General features: G+C 45.1%; 1 protein-coding gene across 1 annotated transcript in view; it reads right to left on the bottom strand.

The window, feature by feature from the left end:
• LOC308671223 (catenin alpha-2) overlaps window positions 1-22,482 on the bottom strand; it is a gene marked incomplete at both ends in the record, with an annotated part of 512,303 nt that overhangs the window by 68,228 nt on the left and 421,593 nt on the right. The window contains one exon of the mRNA XM_081333323.1: window positions 937-1,088. Coding sequence (XP_081189449.1) covers window positions 937-1,088 — 152 coding nt within the window. The remainder of the gene's footprint in view (window positions 1-936; window positions 1,089-22,482) is intronic.

Below are 22,482 nucleotides of genomic sequence, written 5' to 3'. Positions count from 1 at the left end.
AATCCCTATATAACCAGAAGCGAAATAAGTCCAACCTTGGTTGAATTCCGTTGACCCTAATCTAACCTTAACCATCCAACATGGTGCTAACAGTTATTGAGAATATTCCTGTGCATAAGCACGAACAGCAATAAATCAGTTAATTGGATTTTTAGTGATGGACCTGATCTTTTGCACCGGACAAAAATAACTATAGTAAGGCTAGAGTGATTAAGCATGCAACACTGGGAAGACCAATTTACCCTGATTTCTGTTATTGTACTTACATTTTTTTAAGTATCTTACCCAATAAAATGTGTATTGTCCTCCTTATAAAAAGGACAACATTAGGTATTTTACCTGTTAGGAAGCCAACATTTTAGAAACAGCAGAGGACATAAAATCTGTTTGTAAATCGAAAACATAATTGTGCTTTCTTATTTATTCTGGGACATGCTTCCGTTTCAGACAAATCTTGTCTCTTGTGCATCTCATATTTCCCAATGAAGTATACAGGTGGTCCTTGACTTGCATTTGTTTAGTGACCTTTTGAAGCTACAATGGCATGGGAAAAAATGACTTATGACCTTTTTCACGCTTATGACCGTGGCAGCATCCCCATGGCCACATGATCAAAATTCAGACGTTTGGCAACTGGTTCATATTGATGATGGCTGCAGCGTCCTGGGGCCATGTGATTATCTTTTGGGACCTTCTGACAAGAAAAATCAGTGAGGAAGCTGGATTCACTGAATAGCCGTGTCACTAATTTAACAAGTGCAGTGATTCACTTAACAACTGTGGCGAGAAAGGTCGTAAAATAGGGCAAAAGAACTGTCTCTCTCTTAACAGTTGAAATTTTGGGACCAATTGTAGTCACAAGTCAGAGGACGACCCGTACAACTCCCCTTGATGTGATCCCAATGAAGGCGGGGAAAAAATATATATCTTACATACCCTGATCATCAGTACTGCTTTCCTGATGTCCCGAACACCATCATAAACCAAGCGAGAGGCGTCAATGAACTCATTCTCTTCAAACGGTTGTGGGATGTTTGAACTCAGGGCCTCAATCGCGACCTCCACTTGTTCAGCAAAACGCGGCATCACTAAATGAAACCAGAGGAAAGGCAGTGAGAATGTAGGTTTCCTTGTGTAACAATAGTGCTTCCCCACGGCTTGGAAGGTGATGGTGCTGCAGCATCAGAGTGTTGTTGCAATGGTGACCTGGGAAGGGATCCAAGAAGAAATGCCCCCCATCATCTCAAGATTAAGTAGACAAAGTATTTAGCAGGTAAGGTGAGGACAGCAAATTGTGCAAATTTACAAGACTTAAGCAACAATTGTTTGGATCCTTCAGAAGGCTTTTCAGCTACAAAGGTCTGCTCCATCACGGAGATCTTATTCCAGAGCAGGACGATCAAGGAAGAACTGGAGATGTTTGCAAGATCCAGTGGTTTCTAGCAATCCATCGTGGAAGCAGGTGGCTACCAAGTTGCTCAGCCATCCACTCAATCCTGTGGGATCCTGGGTGCTCTCTGAGCTTCATGGTTTTCTTGAAGACGATTCATGACCCCACTAGGTAACATCATCAGTCTAGAAGGTTGCAGGGTTTACTCTCTGAAGCCCGCTCCCTTCTAGCATCGGTGACGTTACCTAGCTGGGTCTGCAAGAAAATCACCAAGCTCAGAAAGCACCAAGGATCTATCCCACAGCTATAAATAGTCTCCCCTATCAATTCAATACTGCATGTTTCTTTCAGGATGGGGAATTATCATTTATATGGTTAGTACGGTAGTTGTTTGGGGGTGTTGGAGTGCAGATGATTGCCTTCTGGATCATCTAACTTGGCATGATGCGAGTCAGTCAAGCTCAAAACGGGTGCTGAGGACTCAGTTACGGTACCTGAATGGATCTTGAGGTTTTATCATTTCAAGCTTTGCCCACCCAGTCCTAAAATCGTGCCTTAACACTGACACGAGCGAAGGTGACATATGTACTCTGAAACCTTATGGATATTCTGCAAGGGGATATCAACCCAAATTTGGTTCCCTTATAGATTTGTGGAACAAAGACATTCAGCCTCTGAAATTTGTAAGAGGAACCGATGGGAGCATGCATTGGTGTTTAAATAATCTACTTGCTATCATAGTTTTAAAATATTCTGAGTCAGTTCTTGACTCACTAAAGAAATTCTGATTATTATTTTTTTTTTAAAAAAATAGCATGTGCTTCTGGATGAAAAAGGATGGGTAGAAATGTGCATTTAAAATGTACTGATGCGAAATTTCCTACTGAGTTTCTCTTTAATCTGAGGATCAGGAAGAAATGAGAATGGAAAGAGTTAAGGTCAAATACAAGCAGTAACATCAGGGACCAGAAAAATCATTGAACACTCATCCTTACATTATTGGACATCTGCCATATCATAGTTATCCATAGCTACGTGCACAGCAAGGATTTTAAAGCTCTTTTGGAGAAAAAAAAACACTCCAAATTCAACACACCATCTAAAGAGGATTTCACCAACCAATTCCAGCTTCTAATGGAACTGAAATAAAGATGATCAGAACTGGCTTGTGAAGATGATGGCATTTGCAGAGATGGCTAAATTAATTTCTTTGATGAGAGGGGGGAAAAAAGTATATGTATGGCTGACTAGAAAACAACCACATAGACGTTTTGCATGAAGTAGAAAAAGATGCATTAATAATTTGTGGTTCTGATGATTGAAAAAACAAATAGTAGGGAAAAATGGACTGTTTTGTTATCAAAGAGTAAGAGTTAATGTTAAAAAGTATAATAAGCACAATTATTTACTGCAGAAGAAATCAGAAGCTGCTTTTTTTCTATTTTGGGGGGAGGGGTTCTGTCTTTGTGAATATTTCTAGCACTGCGTTTTTTATTTTCCCTTTCTTGTGTTTGTTTTTACGTTCTTGCTAAAACTTTTAATAATGCACTCTCAGGGACACACAGTGAACTCAAAATGATCTTGGGCAAGGTTTAAGAAGCGTGAATTTCAGTTCCCAGAATCCCCTAGCCAGCTTGCTAGATTTATATATTCTCCTGCCTCAATTTTTGTTATTTAAATTTAAATTATTTAAATTTAAAATATTTAAATTTAGTAGCTAGAACAGTGAGGTTTCTGCAGGGATCCAGAACACACGATCACAGTTGATTGATGGGAGAGGGCTGGCGCCTACATGAGGCAATCTGCACTGTGATTGGTTGCTAGGGGTGTGGAAGGGGGCGTTTCCCTTTTTTCCCGCCTTTTTCTTCTGTGTGCTGTGTGATTTACCTCACGACATTAGTGAGGCGCCTGAGTATCTTGTCTGCTGCAAATATAGATGTAAAATAAATTTATTTATGTAAAACCACAAGTTCTTGAAAGCATCTCTGACTTCATTTGGGCACCAGCAGCTCAATTCCCTGACAATTTTTCTTTGCAGTAAACTGTGTAACGTGGGCCAAAATGAGAGATAAATGATTTAAGGTTTTTCCTCTCCCTCTTCCAGTGCTAAAAACTGAAGCAATAGTTGCCTTCAAGTTCATCAAAAAGCTAAAAAGTCCCTCAATCCCAGCTGACTATAGAATATGAAAGCTGCGAATGGCTTTATATGAGCAATTGGCAGTATTAATGGTTGAGCCATACATTCATATTTTATGAATCCATGCATAACTGGCACATTCAATATTTATTTCTGCAATACATATTTATATACTGTATATAGGCCTCGGGATGACTTTTGTAGCCAGCAAAGGCGGGGGCGGGGGGGGGGGAGTCGCAGAGGGCTATTTTGCTGATTTGTATGGCAAACTATTTTTTTTGAAATGGAAAATGGGTACACAACTGGGTCAGACAGCACGAATTTGGAGTATTCGCTTGCCTGCCTGTGTCTTATCTTGCAATGTCAGCATGGCTGCCATGCCTTCTTTTTCCTTTAAACTGTAGCATGGGAGGTACAAGATGGAGTTGCATAGCCGCTCCCTATCTCTGAACAAACCCTACTTGCCTGGGGATCCTGAATGCAGTTATAGGGCTTGGAAACATGGAAGTATGTGCCTTAATCTAAATCTAAATTATTTACGAAATGACATGGGATGTGCTAAGGCTGGGTCCTAGACCCTCAATGGGATTGCCAATTGGAAGGGAACTTGGAGGTCTTCTAGTCCAACCCCCTGCTCAAGCAGGAGACCCTACACCATTCGGAAGAAATGGCTGTCGAGTCTCTTCTTAAAAACCTCCAGTGTTGCTTCGACTATGAGTTGCTTTGCATGTTGGAAAAGAACAGAACAGAATAACGGAGTTGGAAGGGACCTTGGAGGTCTTCTAGTCCAACCCCCTGCTCAGGCAGGAAACCCTATACCGTTTCAGACAAATGGCTGTCCAGTCTCTTCTTAAAAACTTCCAGTGTTGGAGCATTCACCACTTCTGGAGGCAGGTTGTTCCACTGATTAATTATTCTAGCTGTCAGGAAATTTCTCCTTAGTTCTAGGTTGCTTCTCTCCTTGATGAGTTTCCATCCGTTGCTTCTTCTCTTGCCTTCAGGCGCTTTGGAGAATAGCTCGACTCCCCTCTTCTTTGGGGCAGCCCTTCAAATATTGGAACGCTGCTATCATGTCCCCCCTCGTCCTTCTCTTCATTAAACTAGACATACCCAATGCCTGCAACCGTTCTTTGTATGTTTAAGCCTCCAATTCCCTAATCATCCTTGTTGCTCTTTTCGGCACTCTTTCTAGAGCCTCAACATCTTTTTTATATGGTGGCGACCAAAACTGGATGCAGTATTCCCAGTGTGGCCTTACCAAGGCATTATAAAGTGATACTAAGACTTCAAGTAATGTTGATTCTAAAGGAGGTGAAAGGTTTGGCTTCATAGTAAAGTCAAGTCTTTGTGGTGTTAATTCTTGGCGATCTCTGGAGCACCCTTCTGAGATTTCCCGGGCAATAAGACGGGCATGGGGGGTTGAAAGGGGGAGGTGGGCAATTACAGAAATATGCCACTTGGCTTAAAAGCCACCCTATGCTTTGCCAGGAATCAATTAAGTTCACCGGAAGAACGGGAGGGAGAAACAACTTTCAAGTATTAGGGAAGGTTTCATTTCTGTACTATTACTAGCAGGGGATAATCATCTGATTGATGTGGCTATATTCCTGTCTGCAATAAAGATTCTTATCTAGCTGAGCTATGGTGATGACTCTACCGCCAAATCAAACAAAGCAGCAGTTGTTGTCTTAGTGCTGAGAGATTTGTGATCGCTGTCAAGTCTTCCCAGGGAATACTTGGTTAAAATAAAAAAAGGTGGCTTGCTATGGCCCTCTAATACTACGTACTGTAGATTTTGACTTCCTAGTTTTAAGTTTAAGTTTACGTTTATTGAATTTATATACCGCCCTTTTCCCGTAGGACTCAGGGCGGTTTACAAAGTATTTAAAAACGTCAATACAATGCAAAAGTTAAAAACAGTTAAAAATAATTAAATTTGATCCCTGAAAAATATAAAACCCCAATTAAAAACTCTCAGCCTGGGCCGGAAAGCTCAAAGAGCCAGGTCTTCAGGTCCCGGCGGAATGAGCGAAGGTCGGGGGCAGTCCTAAGCTCCACGGGCAGCTGGTTCCAAAGGGCAGGTGCACCCACTGAGAAGGCCCTCTCCCTGGGTGTTATCCGCCGGCAGTCTTTTACCGGCGGCACCGTGAGAATGCCCTCCCTGTGGGAGTGCACAGGACGAAGGGAACTTGATGCCGGCAGCAGGTGTTCCCTCAAATATCCCAGGCCCTCGCCATTTAGGGCTTTATAGGTCATCACCAGCACCTTGAATCTCACCCGGAGGGCAACCGGAAGCCAATGCAGCTCGCGGAGTAGAGGTGTTACATGGGAGTATCGGGAAACTCCCATCACAACTCGCGCGGCTGCATTCTGCACCAGCTGAAGCCTCCGAGTGGTCCTCGAGGGCAGCCCCATATAGAGAGCGTTGCAGTAGTCTATACTACTTAGCCTATACTAGCTTCAGAATGTGGAACCAGGAAATACAGGTAGCCCTCAACCTAGGACCAAAATTGAGCCCAACATTTCCGTGGTCAAATGAGACATTTGCTGGGTGAACTCTGCCCCATTTTCTTGCCACAGTTGTTAATTGAATCGCTTCGGTTGTTAAGTTAGGTATATGGTTGTTAAGGGAATCTGGCTTCCACGTTGATTCTGCTTTTTCAGAAGGACACAAAAGGGGGATCACACGACCCCCGGACACCGCAACCGTCATAAATATGAGTCTGAATTTTGATCACACGATCATGGGGATGCTGCAATGGTTGTAAATATGAGCAATGGTCCTAAGTGATGTTTTTTTTCCAGTGCCATTTGAACAGTCATTAAATTGACTGTTGTAAGTCAAGGACTAACTGTAGTCTGGTGGTCATTTATCCAGGTTTAATTGGGGGCCGACCCTGCTTACTTTCCACAGTCACTTAAGTTTGGCTAGATACTGAAGTTATTGAAGACTAAAGAGAGTATCTAGTGAAGGTGACCTAACTAGGATGTTGCCACTGAGGAATTGTGGTTTTTGCATTTTAATTTGTTTCAATTTGTGCTTTTTTTTCATTTTTACTATTATTCCAAAACAAAGAAGAAACCAATAGAAGAGATCATTTGTAGCTCAGGGTTGAACAGAATAAGAGAGTTGGAAGGGACCTTGAAGATCTTCTAGTCCAACCCCGCCCCGGCTCTAGTAGGAAATGCCATTTCATACAAATGGTTATCCAATCTCTTCTTAAAAACCTCCAGTGTTGGAGCACCTACAACTTAGCACTCTGGTTGTTTTCTTGCAGATGTTTAATCATCCAGATAGGAAACAACATCAGTGCCAGAAAGGAGCGGGATTGGCTCTCTTTTTATACACAAGTGACTTGCCCTGTAGGTGTTGGTGGGAATGTCTTGGTAGGTCTTGGTTGTGTAGTATTAATCTTGGATTTACTCTCTGCTTAACTGGTGTTGATAGCTGACCAGGAGGTGTTTTAGCTTTTTGACTTCGCTTTTTGACTGTTTCTTTTGAATGGTATGTAGATGTTGTTTATCTCTATGTGCCTAGTGATGGCTGATTTGCAGAGTACCAGGCTTCCAAGAATTCTCTAGCCATTTTGGACTTGGCTTGGTCTAGGATGCTCACAGTTTCTCAGTTGAAGGAACCACCACTCCCTTCCATCACTGATAATATTACAATGAAATTGTCCTCCTCCTCCTCCTCTTCCTCTAGTCCACAACCCCACTCTCTTCTAGCACTGATAACATTACCTAGTTGGGTAATAAAACATCGGTAAGAAAAACACCAAGCTCAAAGGACCCACAAAGAGGAAAGGAATCCAATCAGAGGAACCATCTAAAATGTTATAGGAAAGAGGGAATTTGGGCCAAATAAAATTTCATTTGCAAAATGTTTGGGCAGCAATACCTAAATTGCACTTCACGTATCTCTCTCCAGTTTCATTTTTGTTGTTGTTGTTGTTGTTGTTCAAGTTCATTGTTTTGGGTTTTCTCCCTTCCCTCTGTGGCATAAATCACACAGGATACATTAAAAACAAAACTCTCTGCACCACGTTGAGAGTTGTGTTGTCATACAGACTGATAAATCTCGTTGGTGGCTGAGCAACGTGAATGTGTAAACTTTGCTACCCTACTTTATTTTTATTTTTTTTTTAGGAATTTTTATTCACTATCACACTTCTATGCCACCCGTCTTGCCGAGACAACTCTTTAATGCCCTTTAATACATGACTTCCAAAATTCGCGTTATCTTAATGTGATCGGAATGTTGTGCTAATGGACCTAAGCCTGTTGATGAATATTCAGTTGGAAAAGGAAGAAGGGTAAGAAATTGCATCCAGTTTCGGTCGCCACGATATAAAAATGACGTTGATGGAAAGGTCGCAGAGAAGAGCAATAGAGATGATGAGGGATTGAAGGTTAAAACCTACAAGGAACGGTTGTGGAAACTGGGAATGTCTAGTTTAATGAAAAGAAGGACTTAGGGCTCACATGATAGCAGTGTTCCAATATCTGAGGAGCTACCCCAAAGAAGAGGGGGGTCAAATTATTCTCCAAAGCACCTGAAAGCAGGACAAGAAGCAACGGATGGAAACTAATCAAGGAAGGAAGCAACCAGGAACTAAGGAGGAATTTCCTGACAGTGAGGACAATTCATCAGAAGTTGCCTCGAGACGTTGTGCGTACTCCAACACTGGAGGTTTTAAGAAGAGATTGGACAACCATTTGTCTGAAATGGTATAGGGTTTCCATTTTGAGCAGGGGGTTGGACTGGAGCAGGGCTTCTCAACCAGTGGTACGGGTACCACCTGTGGTACATTGGCACCGGGCAGGTGGTAGGCGACCATCCTAGAAAAGTGGTAGCAGGGGAGGGGAATGAGCTGAACCGGTGGCAGCACCGCACAAGCCTGAGCGAGAGACAGCGGGAGCTGCAGGGCTGTCAGGGCTCAGCGGTAACGCCAGGATCAGCTCCAGGATCCAGCTGGAGCTCGGCGCTGATCCCAGCGCTTCTGCTGAGCCCAGAAGAGGTGCCGATCAGCTGGAATGTTGCAGCATCTCCAGGGTCTTGTGATTTACATTCAGATGCTTGGCAACCGATTCATATTTATGACGGTCACAGTATCCCAGGGTCATGTGAAGTGACCGAAACCTGCTGCAACCACCCAGCAGACGGGGGGGGGGGGATAAAAACCAAACACCCCACCTACCCCCACCCCCGCTGCCAATCCTCAACAGAAATGCTCACAACCATGAAAACCTCGGACAGGAGGAAGAGCGCTGCCGGGCGGGCAGCCAGGCGTCTTGCTCGGCTGTGGCTTGTGGGGGCCCTTTTTTCCAGTGCCATTGTAGCTTCGAACAGTCACTAAGCGAACTGTTGTAAGTCGAGGACTACCTGTACTTCATCACTTTTTTCCTTTTTTTCAGGGGGGGGGTCATCATGTTTTTGACCCCTTGCTTGGCGACTGGTGGTACTCAGATGTTGCCATATCCTAAAAGTGGTACAGTGGGTGAAGAGGTTGAGAAACCCTGGACTGGAACAACCTCCAAGGTCCCAACTCTGTTATTCTGTTATTCATTGGTGGCTAAGCAATCCGAATTTGTGACCTTTTCTACCCCACTTTTATTTTCTGGAAAAAAAATAGTATTTACTATCAAATTCTATCTCGCTGAGATGACTACTTATTGCCCTTTAGAACACGCATTTCAAAATTCACATTATCTTAATGCGATCGGAGTGTGGTGCTAACCAGCCTGATGACGAATATTCAGCTGGAAAGGAAGAAATATTTTTAATGGGTATCTCTTTTCCCTATATCTTCAACACGGGGGGGGGGGGGAAGAACCCTTTTACTTTTAGCGGAAAGGAGTAAATGCAATTACGCCTCCTTTCCATTAACATTTCTAAACTTTATGCATATTTTGAGAGGTTCGATGTGCTCGGAGTTTGGCAAGAGAAATCCGGTATTAAATGGCGCGCTTCCCAGCATGAGTCACCGAGATGAAACCTGTTAACAGGAACGAATCCAAAATAAAATAAGTTATGCCAGACGTGCTCCCTCCGCTGACACACTCTGTCATACCTTGATGGGTACGTTGTTCAAAGTGTTACTTGTGTATTCGACTGTGCAGCTCGTAGGCCAGAATTGATTAATTTAAGGGGTGGGGAGGGTGTGTGTGGGGGAAAATATATGCAAATAGGCAGCTGGCATGGTTTAAACCAGGGGTGAGGAAGGATGGCTCTTTTATGACTTGTGGACTTCAACTCCCAGAATTCCTGAACCAGCATGGCTGGCTCAGGAATTCTGGGAGTTGAAGTCCACAAGTCCTCAAAGGGCCATCCTTCCCCACCCCTGGTTTAAATGATTGCTTCTTATGGTCAAGCAGAGTAATCCATACAGTAGATTATTGAAGGAATAATGGGCAGTCCTCAACTTACAGCAGTTCGTTTCGTAAGAGTTCAAAGTTACGAGGACACCTAAATAATTGACTTAGGACGGTTTTTCACGCCTTACGACCAATGCAGCACCCCTGTGATCCCATGATCAAAACTGGACGCTTGGCAACTGGCATGTATTTATGATGTCCTGGAGATCACGTGATTGACTCAGCCTTCCATCCTTCCGAGGTAGGTAAAATGAGGACCCAGATTGTTGGGGGCAATTAAGCTGACTTTGTAACAATGCCGCTTGGGGTGTGTGTGTGTGAAAGCCCTAATAAGCAGGCATATACATAGAATGAAGGCTACTGCTTAAGCTTGTAAGCCGCCCTGAGTCTTCGGAGAAGGGCGGGATATAAATGGAATTAAAATTAAAAATTAAAAAAAATAAAGCCCCATGGACCACTGCCTTATCTCAGCATGGGAGATAAGCCACCCCAGCATTGCTCTCTGGTTAAAATCCGCAGGCTAGCTAAGAGAGAAAGAGGGGGGGAACGGAGGGAAAGGGAGATTAAAAAAAAGGGGGGCGTGAGGAAGAGAGAAAGAAAGAGAAGGAGAGAAAGAGAGCAAAAGGAGGGAGAGAGGAAGAAGGAGAGAGGGAGGGGAGAGAAAGAGAAAAAGGCTGGGAGGAAAAGAAATAGAGGGAGAGAGAGGGAGAGGGCGAGGGAGGGAGGAAGAAAGAGAAATGGAGGGAAAAAGAGAGAGGAGAAAAATGGGGAGGGAAGGAGAGAGAAAAAGAAACGGAGGGAGGGAGAGGGAAAGGGAGGGAATGAAAAAGGGGAGGAGGGAGAGAGAGAGAAAGAAGGGGAGAGGCAGAAAAAGAGAAAGAGGGAATGAGAGAGAGAAAGAGAAAGAGAAGACGGGAATGGAGGGTGGGAAAGAGAGAGTGTGTCAGGACCCACCCCAAACCACGTCTTAGGAAGACAAAATTCTTGGAGTCAAATCTATTCCAAAAAGAATCTTTACTATGACATGCTTGGTTGTAGGAAACGAGACAGGACTTAATATTATTCCACGAAGTAAACCCTTATAAAGAGTTCCCGGTTTAACCCCCCTTAAGCCCATTTGGTCAGTCCCCCATCCTTTATCTCGTATCATCCCTCTCGTGGGAAAAAGGAACTTAGGACCCTTCATGTTTATTGCTCTCTTCCGTGACACAAGCCAGATGCTAGCCCCCCCTTTTGTTTCCCCAGTTCAAAAGGCTTCTCCTTTCCTTTGAAATGCCTAATACCGGTTCAATACACATCCATTCTCTTCTCTTCAGGAGATGGCAGAATCCATGGAATAATGTTTGAAACATTCCATTTATGAATATGATATAAATGGATTCTGAGAGAGAGAGAAAAAAACAGGGGAAGGGAGGGAGAGAGAGAGAAAGAGAGGGAGAGAATACTTAGTCGCAGTGCTTTTTTTGTAAAAGAAAAAGGTGCCGGAACTCACACATGTCATACAACCCACCTTGCCTACCCTACAAGGTTCCATCCAAAAAAGGTGCCGGAACTCCGTTCTGAGCGTTCTATGACAAAAAAAGCCCTGTTTAGTCGACTTAAGTCATTTGAAAGACTGCATCTTTGGCTGTCTCTCCTTCTCCTGCACCGTCCGGCCTCCCTTTGCCCACTCAGATGCAATCATCCCCCTTTCTCAAAAAAATAACACCTAACGGACATGCAAACACCAGATCACAATTTTAAAAAAGGGACAGGCCAACGGAAGGAAGATAAAGACAGAAAACCTCGACCTAAATCTATTTTGTTGTCTGGAAATAGACCCGCTATCTTAACGGGGATCTGCAGTTATTTGGTTATCAGGTTTTTGAAATAAGCCCTTTCCATCCTCCAGCTGGCATTTGTCAGAAGTTAAATTTCTTTTGTTGGGGGGGGGGAAAGCAAATAGCCTTGGCCTCGTGGAAAGGTAGTTATTGCAAACAGCAACAAACTCAAAAAGCTTGTTAGGGCCACAAGGTGAGCCCTCCCTTCTCCGCGTCTTCCATTTCTGAAATTGTTACGGGAGGAAAGAATGAAAGAACAGTGACATTTCATTTAGCTTTGCAGTGTTGGTCAGAGGCTCCCTCTACCAGGACTGTAAATTTCATGTCAGAGGAGTCTGAATATTTCATGGAAGTTTTATGATATCTAACTCCGATATAAAAAAGCTTCACGCTGCATAATTTCTATCTCGTTGGATCCGGCTGTTCCAGACATAATTAAAAGACAGCAAGCTTTGCAGGGAATTATAAAGGGATATAAGTTGACACAGGCAATTAAACAAGTTGACACAGGCCATTAAACAAGCATACCTTCCATACTAAAAAAAAACAAAAAACAAAAAAAAAAAAACCAGAGCGCTCAAAAATGCTCCAAACCTGGCCACTTAGGACCCTGGTTTTTAATCTCTATGAATATTAGCACATTAAGGTTATTATCCAAAAGGTGCTTTTTTTTCAAAAGGCAAAAACAGAGTTTGTTTTTCTTGAAGACGTTTTGCTTTTCATTCAAGAAGCTTTTTTTTTTTTCTCGTTCTGACTTATATTTATATTCCTTGCAGACAGCTGGTCATTTGCAATTTTTTAGAAAGTCGTTGATGCCACCTGGAGGTTCATCTGTGCCCTCAGGGTCACCTGAGTAGCGCAAATGGGTGTGGAGCCTTCTTGGAACTGCTGAAAGGACTGTGTTGTAAACAGGAGACAGGTGGTGTCATGTCCCTCCCCCTTCTGTTGAGAGAGGGCTGTTCAGTCTTAATGTAGATTTATTTATTTATTTATTTATTTATTTTAATTCCATTTATATCCCACCCTTCTCCGAAAACTCAGGGCGGCTTACAAGCTTAGCAGTAGCCTTCATTCTATGTATATGCCTGCTTATTAGGGCTTTCGCCCCCCCCCCCAGCAGCATTATTACAAAGTCAGCTTAATTGCCCCCAACAATCTGGGTCCTCATTTTACCTACCTCGGAAGGATGGAAGGCTGAGTCAACCTTGAGCCTGGTGGGACTCGAACCTGCACTAATTGCAGGCAGCTGGTGTTACTTAAGGAGGCATTAGCCCACTGCTCCACCAAGGCCCCTTTGACCCCTCTTTCAAACCAGCGGTCCTCTCTGTGCAGAACGTGGACTTTGCTGTCTTCAAAAGGGTGGCCTTTGCCTTGCAAACGCCGATGGACTGCTGAATCTCATCCTCATGGCTTGGTTCTCCTATGTTGTGCCGTGCGTTTGTGAAGTGGTGGTTTTGTTTCTCCAACGTACAGATCCGCACACGGTCTCCCTGCATCGTACCGCATATATCACACTGCTCCATTTGCCTCTGGGTGGTTTATCTCGCAGTGGACAAGCATAAATAGCAATAGCACTTATATACCGCTTCCACAATGCTTTACAGCAGGGCTTTTCAACCTTTTCACCCATTGTACCACTTTTAGGATATGGCAACATCCGAGTACCACCGGTCGCCGAGCAAGGGGTCAAAAACATGATGACCCCCCCCCAAAAAAGGAAAAAAAGTGATGAAGTACAGGTGGTCCTCGACAGTTCGCTTAGTGACTGTTCGAAAGTCACAATGGAACTGAAAAAAGTGCCCCCCAAGCCACAGATGAGCAAGACATCTGCCTGCCCGCCCGGCGGCGCTCTTCCTCCTCTCCGAGGTTTTCATGGTTGTGAGCATTTCTGTTGAGGATTGGCAGTGGGGGTGGGGTGGTGGTTGTTGGTTTTTTATTCTCCCCCCCACCCTCTGCTGGGTGGTTGCAGCAGGTTTTGGTCACTTCACATGACCCTGGGACACTGTGACCGTCATAAATATGAATCGGTTGCCAAGCATCGGAATGTAAATCACAAGACCCTGGAGATGCTGCAATATTCCAGCTGATCGGCACCTCTTCTGGGCTCAGAAGCGCCAGGATCAGCGCTGAGCTCCAGCTGGATCCTGGCACTGATCCTGGTGCTTCCGCTGAGCCCTGACAGCCCTGCAGCTCCAGCCGTCTCTCACTCAGGCTTGTGTGGTGCTGCCACCGGTTCAGATCATTCCCCTCCCCTGCTACCACTTTTCTAGGATGGTCGCGTACCACCTGCCAGGTGCCAAAGTACCACAGGTGGTACCCGTACCACTGGTTGAAAAGCCCTGCTGTAAGCCACTGAATGACTTTTGCTCCGTGTGGCAGCTGAGTCATTTCCAAGTCTGGACTTTTCACCTTTCATGTGTGTGTGTGTGTGTGTGTGTGTGTGTGTGTGTGTGTGTATTATATTATATTTTCTTCCTTATATTGCTTCCATTTCCCCTAAACATTGACAGAATCCAATCTCCACTAGACAATTGACGCTCAAGCTGAAACGAAGTTAATCAAGTAAAAATAGCAAACGGGGAAATCTTTTACTGAAATTTCCTTGAACCCCCAAATAGGCTATCCAGACTTAATCCACACATCGTGTGCTTGAAATCAACCGACTCCTTTCCAGGCAGCTGTCTCGTGTCTTTCTTGCAAAACCCTAGCTTGGATCAGGACCCTCAAATTTCTTGCACAAATTAAAATGGATCAGAATAGAGCTGGAAGGGACCTTGGAGGTCTTCTAGTCCAACCCCCTGCTCAAGCAGGAGAACCTATACCATTCTGGAGAAATGGGTCTCCAGTCTCTTCTTAAAAACCGCCAGTGATGAAGCACCCACAACTTCTGGAGGCAAGCTGTTCCACTGGTTACTTGTTCTCGTTGTTAGGAAGTTTCCCCCTTAATTCCAGGTTGCTTCTCTCCTTGATTCGTTTCCATCCGTTGTTTTTCCTCCTGCCTTCTGGTGCACAATTCCTTGCGCACAAGGAAACAAAGGATTCTGCATTTAAACACCTCAACCTCATGCCACTCAGCAATTACCTAGTGGATTCTAAAATGTGCCTTTGTCTAGAAGGGCCAGTAATTAATTGTCCTTAATCAATTCCTGCTTTTAATTATGTCATCAATCCATCTAATTCTGCGCCGAGGAAGTGTAAGCGTCTCTTGGGAGAGCTTATGAAACAAGGGTTGACAGAAGAAGGGGAAATAAACGTCTCCTTTCCTGAAATCCAAGATAGCCTATTTTTGGGGATCCATTTCCAAGCTATAGTTAGCGTGAACAACACTGGGCCAAATGAAAAGAAATGAGATCCGCAGTGCTGCAGAGGGAAAGCATGTTGGGAAGAGAAATACGTGGTTGAGATCTGGAGCGTTTTGTGATCAGGAAATCAGACCATCGTTGGGTGGAGCTTCTTTACTTAAAGGCAACTGGGTTTCCTGATTTTTCTTGAAGACATTTGGCTTCTCATCCCAGAAGATTCTTCAGTTCAAACCTTATTGTTGCTGCTGTTTACGTGCTAAGTCATGTTCAACTCTTTGCGACCCCGTGGACCACAGCACGCCAGGTTCTCCCCGTCCTGCACTGTCTCCCAGAGTTTGTCCAAATTCACGTTCATTGCGTCGATGACTCTATCTAACTGTCTCCATCCCTTTTCTCCTTTCTCCTTCCGTCCTTCCCAACATTGGGGTCTTTCCCGAGGAGTTTTCTCTCCTCTCATTAGGTGGCCAAAGCATTTAAGCTTTGTCAGGGTTATTTCCTTTAGGATTGACTGATTGGATCTCCTTGCAATCCAAGGGACCCTCCAGAGTCTTCTCCAGCACCACAAGTCGAAAGCATCAATTCTTCGGTGCTCAGCTTCCCTTATGGCCCAACTCCCACAGCCATGCATTAGGTCGGGGATAGGCAACCTTGGCTCTTGTATGACTCGTGGACTTCAACTCCCAGAATTCCTGAGCCAGCCACGCTGAGGGGAAAGGGAGAGGTTTCCATGCTGAGCCATGCTGGCTGGCTCAGGAATTCTGGGAGTTGAAGTCCACGAGTCATAAAAGAGCCGAGGTTGCCTATCCCTGGACTAGACCTACCCAGTTCCTTCTTTTCATTAGACTAGACCAGGGGTAGGCCACCTTGGCTGAGGGGAAAGGGAGAGGTTTCCATGCTGAGCCATGCTGGCTGGCTCAGGAATTCTGGGAGTTGAAGTCCACGAGTCATAAAAGAGCCAAGGTTGCCTACCCCTGGGTTAGGTAAAGGTGAAGCTTTCCCCTTTCCAGGCATGTTTGGCTCTAGGGGGCTGTGCTCATCTCTGTTTCTTAGTCCAGGGAGCCAGTCTTGTCCAAAGATGCTTCCATGTTCATGTGGCCAACATGACTATACCCGGAAGTGCACGGAACGCTGTTCCCTTCCCACCAAAGCGGTACCTATTTACCTACTCGCATTTGCATGCTTTCAAATTGCCAGAGGGGCAGCAGCTGGGGTGAAGAACGGGCGGGCGGTTGTGCGGCGGTCGACTCTCGCACCTGGCCTGTCAGCTTTCTAGCAAATTCTAGCCCGCCTCTAATGGCAGCAACAATATAACCAGATGAGCCATCTCCAGGTGTGGTCCCCAGGCTGGCTGACAAAGCCACACTTTTTGGTCCTTTCAGAAAAGCAGCAAGCGTAGGGGCCAACCCTACCTCAGGGATAATGATGTTCCATTAAGAAGGGGCCCATTCTCGTGGTTCCACCAGATGACAATCCCTAGTCGAGGGGACCTTGATTTTTTTAAAAAAGCCATGTAATTAATTCACCCCAAGAATTGGAGGAAAAGTGTTCTTCTCGTTGCGGGAAGAAAGAGACGACATGGATTGGTTCAGAACAGACCCATCCATTCAACTGCTCTGAAGTTCTGCTGCTTGTCTCTTGGCTCAAGGTTGGCTCAGCCATCCATCCTTCCGACGTCGGTACAATGAAGACCCAGATTGTTGGGGGCAATAGGCTGTCTCTGTAAACTGCTTAGAGAGGGTTATTAAGCTCTGTGAAGCGGTATATAAGTCTAAGTACTATTGTTATTATAAGGGACACGGTGGCTCAGTGGGTTAGGACGCTGAGCTTGTTTATCAGAAGGTCGGCAGTTTGGCGGGTTGAATCCCGAGTGCCACATAACAGAGTGAGCGCCTGTTACTCGTCCCAGCTTCTGCCAACCTAGCAGTTCGAAAGCATGTAAAAATGCAAGTAGAAAAATAGGGACCACTCCGGTGGGAAGGTAGTAGCGTTCCGTGCGCCTTTGGCATCTAGTCATGCCGGTCACATGACCACGGAGACGTCCTCAGACAAGCGCTGGCTCTTCGGCTTTGAAACAGAGATGAGCACCGGCCCCTAGAGTCGGAAATGACTAGCACGCATGTATGGGGGAACCTTTACCTTTTTTACCTTTACTATTGCTATTACAGTAAATGGTTGCCCTCTATAGCTCAGAACAGGTCTATGGTGTATATCAGGGCTTTTCAACCTTTGCACCCATTGTACCACTTTTAGGATACGGCAACATCTAAGTACCACCAGTCGCCTAGCAAGGTATCAAAAACTTGATGACCAAAAAAAAAAAAAAGGAAAAAAGTGATGAAGTACAGGTAGTCCTCGACTTACGACAGTTTGCTTGGTGACTGTTCAAAGTTACAATGGCACTGAAAAAAGTGCCCCACAAGCCACAGCCGAGCAAGACACCTGCTTGCCCCCCTGGCGGCGCTCTTCCTCCTGTCCGAGGTTTTCATTGTTGTGAGCATTTCAGTTGATTGGCAGCGGGGGTGGGGGTGTGTGTTTGGTTTTTATTCCCCCCCCCCCGTCTGCTGGGTGGTTGCAGCAGGTTTTGGTCACTTCACATGACCCTGGGACACTGTGACCGTCATAAATATGAATCGGTTGCCAAGCATCTGAATGTAAATCACAAGATCCTGGAGATGCTGCAACATTCCAGCTGATCGGCGCTTCTTCTGGGCTCAGAAGCGCCAGGATCAGTGCCGAGCTCCAGCTGGATCCTGGCGCTGATCCTAGCGCTTCTGCTGATCCCTGACAGCCCTGCAGCTCCAGCCGTCTCTCGCTCAGGCTTGTGCGGTGCTGCCCCTGGTTCAGATCATTCCACTCCCCCGGTACCACTTTTCTAGGATGGTCGCGTAAGACCTGCCAGGTGCCAATGTACTACAGGTGGTACCCATACCACTGGTTGAAAAGCCCTGGTCTATATAGCTTGAAGTGTACAAAATTCATAATTCAGGGCAATAGAAAGGAAAAGGATGAAGGGATGATCAGGAGAGCCTGGGGGAGGGGACAAATAGTCATAAGTCTGGAGTCCCTTTACACCCATAAATGATCTAAGTCCAGCCCACCTTGAATTCCGTTGACTCTTATCTACCACCAATTTGCTCTGACTGTTAGTAGTTCAGATCATTAGCATGCAATAAACCTGTATTCATTTGAACAGCCTGGACTCCTGATTTCCTGCATTTGATACAACACAAAGGACTTTGGGGCTTCTAAATGGGCCAGTCTTCTTCTTTAAAATAGGAACATCACCTTCTGAATTTAAGAGCTTAATGCTGAGGCTGACCCCCCCACTAGTTAAGTCTTCCTGAATTGTTAACTTACAGCTGTATGACACCCATCCAAATTCGGGTATGTTTAGCGTAATGAAAAGAAGGACCAGGGGTGACATGATAGCAGTCTTCCAATATCTCAGGGGCTGCCCCAAAGAATAGGAGGTCAAGCTATTCTCCAAAGCGCCCGAAGGCAGGACAAGAAGCAACGGATGGAAACTCGTCAAGGAGAGAAGCAACCTAGAACTAAGGAGAAACTTCCTGACAGTGAGAACAATTAACCAGTGGAACAACCTGCCTCCAGAGGTGGTGAATGCTCCAACACTGGAGGTTTTTAAGACGAGACTGGACAGCCATTTGTCTGAATGGTTATTCTATATTCTATATTCCACCCATTCTCCAAAGTGCCTGAAGGCAGGACAAGAAGCAACGAATGGGAACTCATCAAGGAGAGAAGCAACCTAGAACTACAGAGGAATTTCATGACAGGAAGAAGAATTAATCAATGGGACAGCTGGGCTTTCAGAAGCTGTGGGTACTCCAACACTGGGGGCTTTGAAGAAGAGGTTGGACAACCATTTGTCTGAAAGGGTCTGCTGCTTGAGCAGGAGGTTGGGCTGGAAGACCTCTAAGGTCCCTTCCAACTCTTTTATTCTATAAAGTCTTATCGCATCACTTTCAATTTCAATCTAACTATAAAGAGCTTGAGGGGAAAAACGCCACCGTTCTACACAAGGTAGCTTTTTCACATGAAGAGCTGTAACTGCAACTCCGGGATTTCTGCAGGAGATAAAACTGGGCCGTTTATCTCAGTGGCACACAAGATCCACAGCATATCCTGGGCTATCAGGTCAAGAAACAAGCCTTGGTCGAATCAAAGCCACTCAAGGCTTCCTTCGAGCATCGGCGGTGTAAAGCCGGTGGCATTGTACGTCTTGATCCCTCTCTGAATCACTCTCCGAGCCATTTGTCAACAGGGCCACATCTAATCGGATTTTCACTCCAAATCTATCTCGGCTAACAGTTGGGTCTGATAGGGAATCTCGCCGTAAGAATAAGTTTTTCTTCGTTCCATTTCTTTGCTTCGACGCTGCTCTTTTGTTCTTGAGTCTGTCACCTCCAGATAAAGCTCACAGCCAAAGAGTCAACCAAAACTAAAGTGATAAGAGATTCAGACATGCAGGAAGTCTTTGACATACGACCACAATGGAGCTTGCCGGTTATCACTCTACATCCTAAAGGTTGTAAAATGGGTCTGTCAATGATCTGATTTTACAATCTTTTTGTGGTGGTTGTAAAGCAAACACTGCGATTATTAAGTGGACCGATGATTTGCTACAGGCATGGTTTTAGCAAAAAATGGAAGTAAGTGCCAGCTTTCAGCAAAACTGTCATAAAAGGCAGACACTGGGCTAGAGAGCAGGAGACCGTGAGTTCTAGTTCTGCCGTAGACATGAAAGCGGACTGAGGGACTTTGGGCCAATCACCAGGAGACGGTGAGTTCTAGTCTCATCTGAGGCAGAAAAGCCGGCTGGGTGACTTTGGGTCAGTCACCAGGAGATGGTGAGTTCTAGTCTGATCTTAGACAGAAAAGCTGGCTGGGTGACTTTGGGTCAATCACCAGGAGATGGTGAGTTCTAGTCTCTTAGGCAGAAAAGCTGGCTGGGTGACTTTGGGTCAATCACCAGGAAATGGTGAGTTCTAGTCTCTTAGGCAGAAAAGCTGGCTGGGTGACTTTGGGTCAATCACCAGGAGATGGTGAGTTCTAATCTCTTACGCAGAAAAGCCGGCTGGGTGACTTTGGGTCAATCACCAGGAGACGGTGAGTTCTAGTCTGATCTTAGGCAGAAAAGCCGGCTGGGTGACTTTTGGGTTAATCACCAGGAGACGGTGAGTTCTAGTCTCATCTGAGGCAAAAAAGCTGGCTGGGTGACTTTGGGCCAGTCACCAGGAAACTGTGAGTACTAGTCTTACCTTAGCATGAACGTTGATTGGGTGACTTTGGACCAGTCACTCTTCACCGGTTTGTGGTTAAAATAGGAGGAGGAAGGTGTGTGCGATATGTTATCTGCCTGGAGTTACTTGTAACAATAATAAAGGCATGGAAATAAATGAATGAATGAATGAATGAATGAATGAATGAATGAATGAATGAATAAATAAATAAATAGCGTTCACAAGACCATGGGATGCGGCAAATGGCCGTCCATGCATCTGTGTTGCTGAAGGCTTGACGTTTTAGTCACAGGACTGTGGAGGAGGCCTAACAATCGAAAATTTGAATCTCAATCGTACGTCCTCCTTTTAGGTTGGTCGTAACTTTGGATGATGGTCATATGTCAAGGATTGCCTGTATCTGAAAACCACGCTCCCTGTCCTCCATTCAGTTTCTATGCTTTCGTTCACGAGCGACCTGTTGATTAGCTTATTCCCATTTGTTGTTGTTAGCTGCGAAGTCGTGTCCGACCCATCGCGACCCTATGGACAATGTTCCTCCAGGCCTTCCTGTCCTCTACCATCTTCTGGAGTCCATTTAGGCTCACGCCTCCTGCTTCAGTGACTCCATCCAGCCACCTCATTCTCTGTCGTCCCCTTCTTCTCTTGCCCTCAATCTTTCCCAGCATTAGGCTCTTCTCCAGTGAGTCCTTCCTTCTCATTAGGTGGCCAAAGGATTTGAGTTTCCACTTCAGGATCTGGCCTTCTAAAGAGCAGTCAGGGTGGATCTCCTCTAGGACTGACTGGTTTGATCGCCTTGCAGTCCGAGGGACTCGCAGGAGTCTTCTCCAGCACCATAGTTCAAAGGCCTCAATTCTTCGGCGCTCAGCCTTTTTTTATGGTCCAGCTTTCACTGCCATACACTGCAACTGGGAAGACCGTAGCCTTGACTATACGCACTTTTGTTGGCAGGGTGATGTCTCCCATTTAAGCAAGAACAAAAACCATATTTTCCGGGATGTTCAAATCCTCCTGAAAAGTTCAATTGGGAGGGATAAATGGCGAAAACACCTTTAAACTAAACGTAGGCTGGCTAATGTCCTTTTGCTTTACATTAGATCAGGGGGTGTCGTGTCTTGGCGACCACACAACTTGTGGACTTCGACTCCCAGAATTCCCCAGCCGGAATTCTGGGAATTGAAGTCCATAGGTCTTAAAAGTTGCCAAAGTTGGACCCTCTTCGGTGTTTTTGTATTCACTGCACGGATGAATATGTTTGATGCACCTGTTGAATTAATTATGATACAGAATGGTAGCTCTTTTCCCAATTTCCAGAATGTTCTAAGATCCAGGGCTTCCGTTCAGAGATGGGGCCATTCCCTATTGGTTTGTTCTTTCAATCGGCAGTTAAAAATTTACCTTCCAGAGCAGGTTCCATGCAAATATCTTATAACCTGAACGTTTGTCTTTCCGTCTTTCTGTTCTGTTTACTCTACGGCATTTCCGGCTGTTAACCTAAAGCGTGTTTTGACCTTCAAAATGCACGGCTTGGTTATTTCTTTCTTCAGAAAGACACTCTGCGCTGTATTCCATGGGAATTCTGTGGCTGAATTAAAACCTTTTGGCTTTTGTGCTTCTTTAGATTGCAATTAATGGACTGCTGAACAATGATACACACAGCCACACAACGGCTTTTCAGAAGGATACGCTGGATAGTACAGTTGCTAGGCTGGGTGCATTCTCAAGCGGGCATTTGGCAAATTAATAAATCATCCATTAGGTTAATGCGCTGGTCCGCCCTGCAGGGTTCGGCTGCTTACAAAAGGGCTCGTGCTAACCAAGAATGTGGGAATGAATAGCTAAATCACACGAACGCACACAGTTAGGACTTTATGGATGTGTTTTGCATGCAGCGATTCCAGATTTATCTGGCCTTCCAATGTATTATTCACGAAAGGTATCTTCTCAGTAATTTCTGACCTCCAGCAGGTCGCAATCTTCTCTAGCGACCATATCAGAGGCTTTCATTTCGTGAATTAGTGTATGATTTGAATTTTGAGGCCACCTGAATCTACAGCGGCTCTGGGCAGCTTGCAATTAGGAATTTTTTTAAAAAAAATAAAACAAAGACTACGAAGAATGGCCGCGGGACTTGGGTTTGGCTAGCCTGAAGAAAAGAAGAAATAGGGGAGACGCGATAGCAGTATTCCAGTATTTG

The sequence above is a fragment of the Vipera berus genome (genome assembly GCF_964194415.1).
Source record: "Vipera berus genome assembly, chromosome: 7".
NCBI lineage: Eukaryota > Metazoa > Chordata > Lepidosauria > Squamata > Viperidae > Vipera > Vipera berus.
This window is presented reverse-complemented; position numbering and strand designations above follow the sequence as displayed.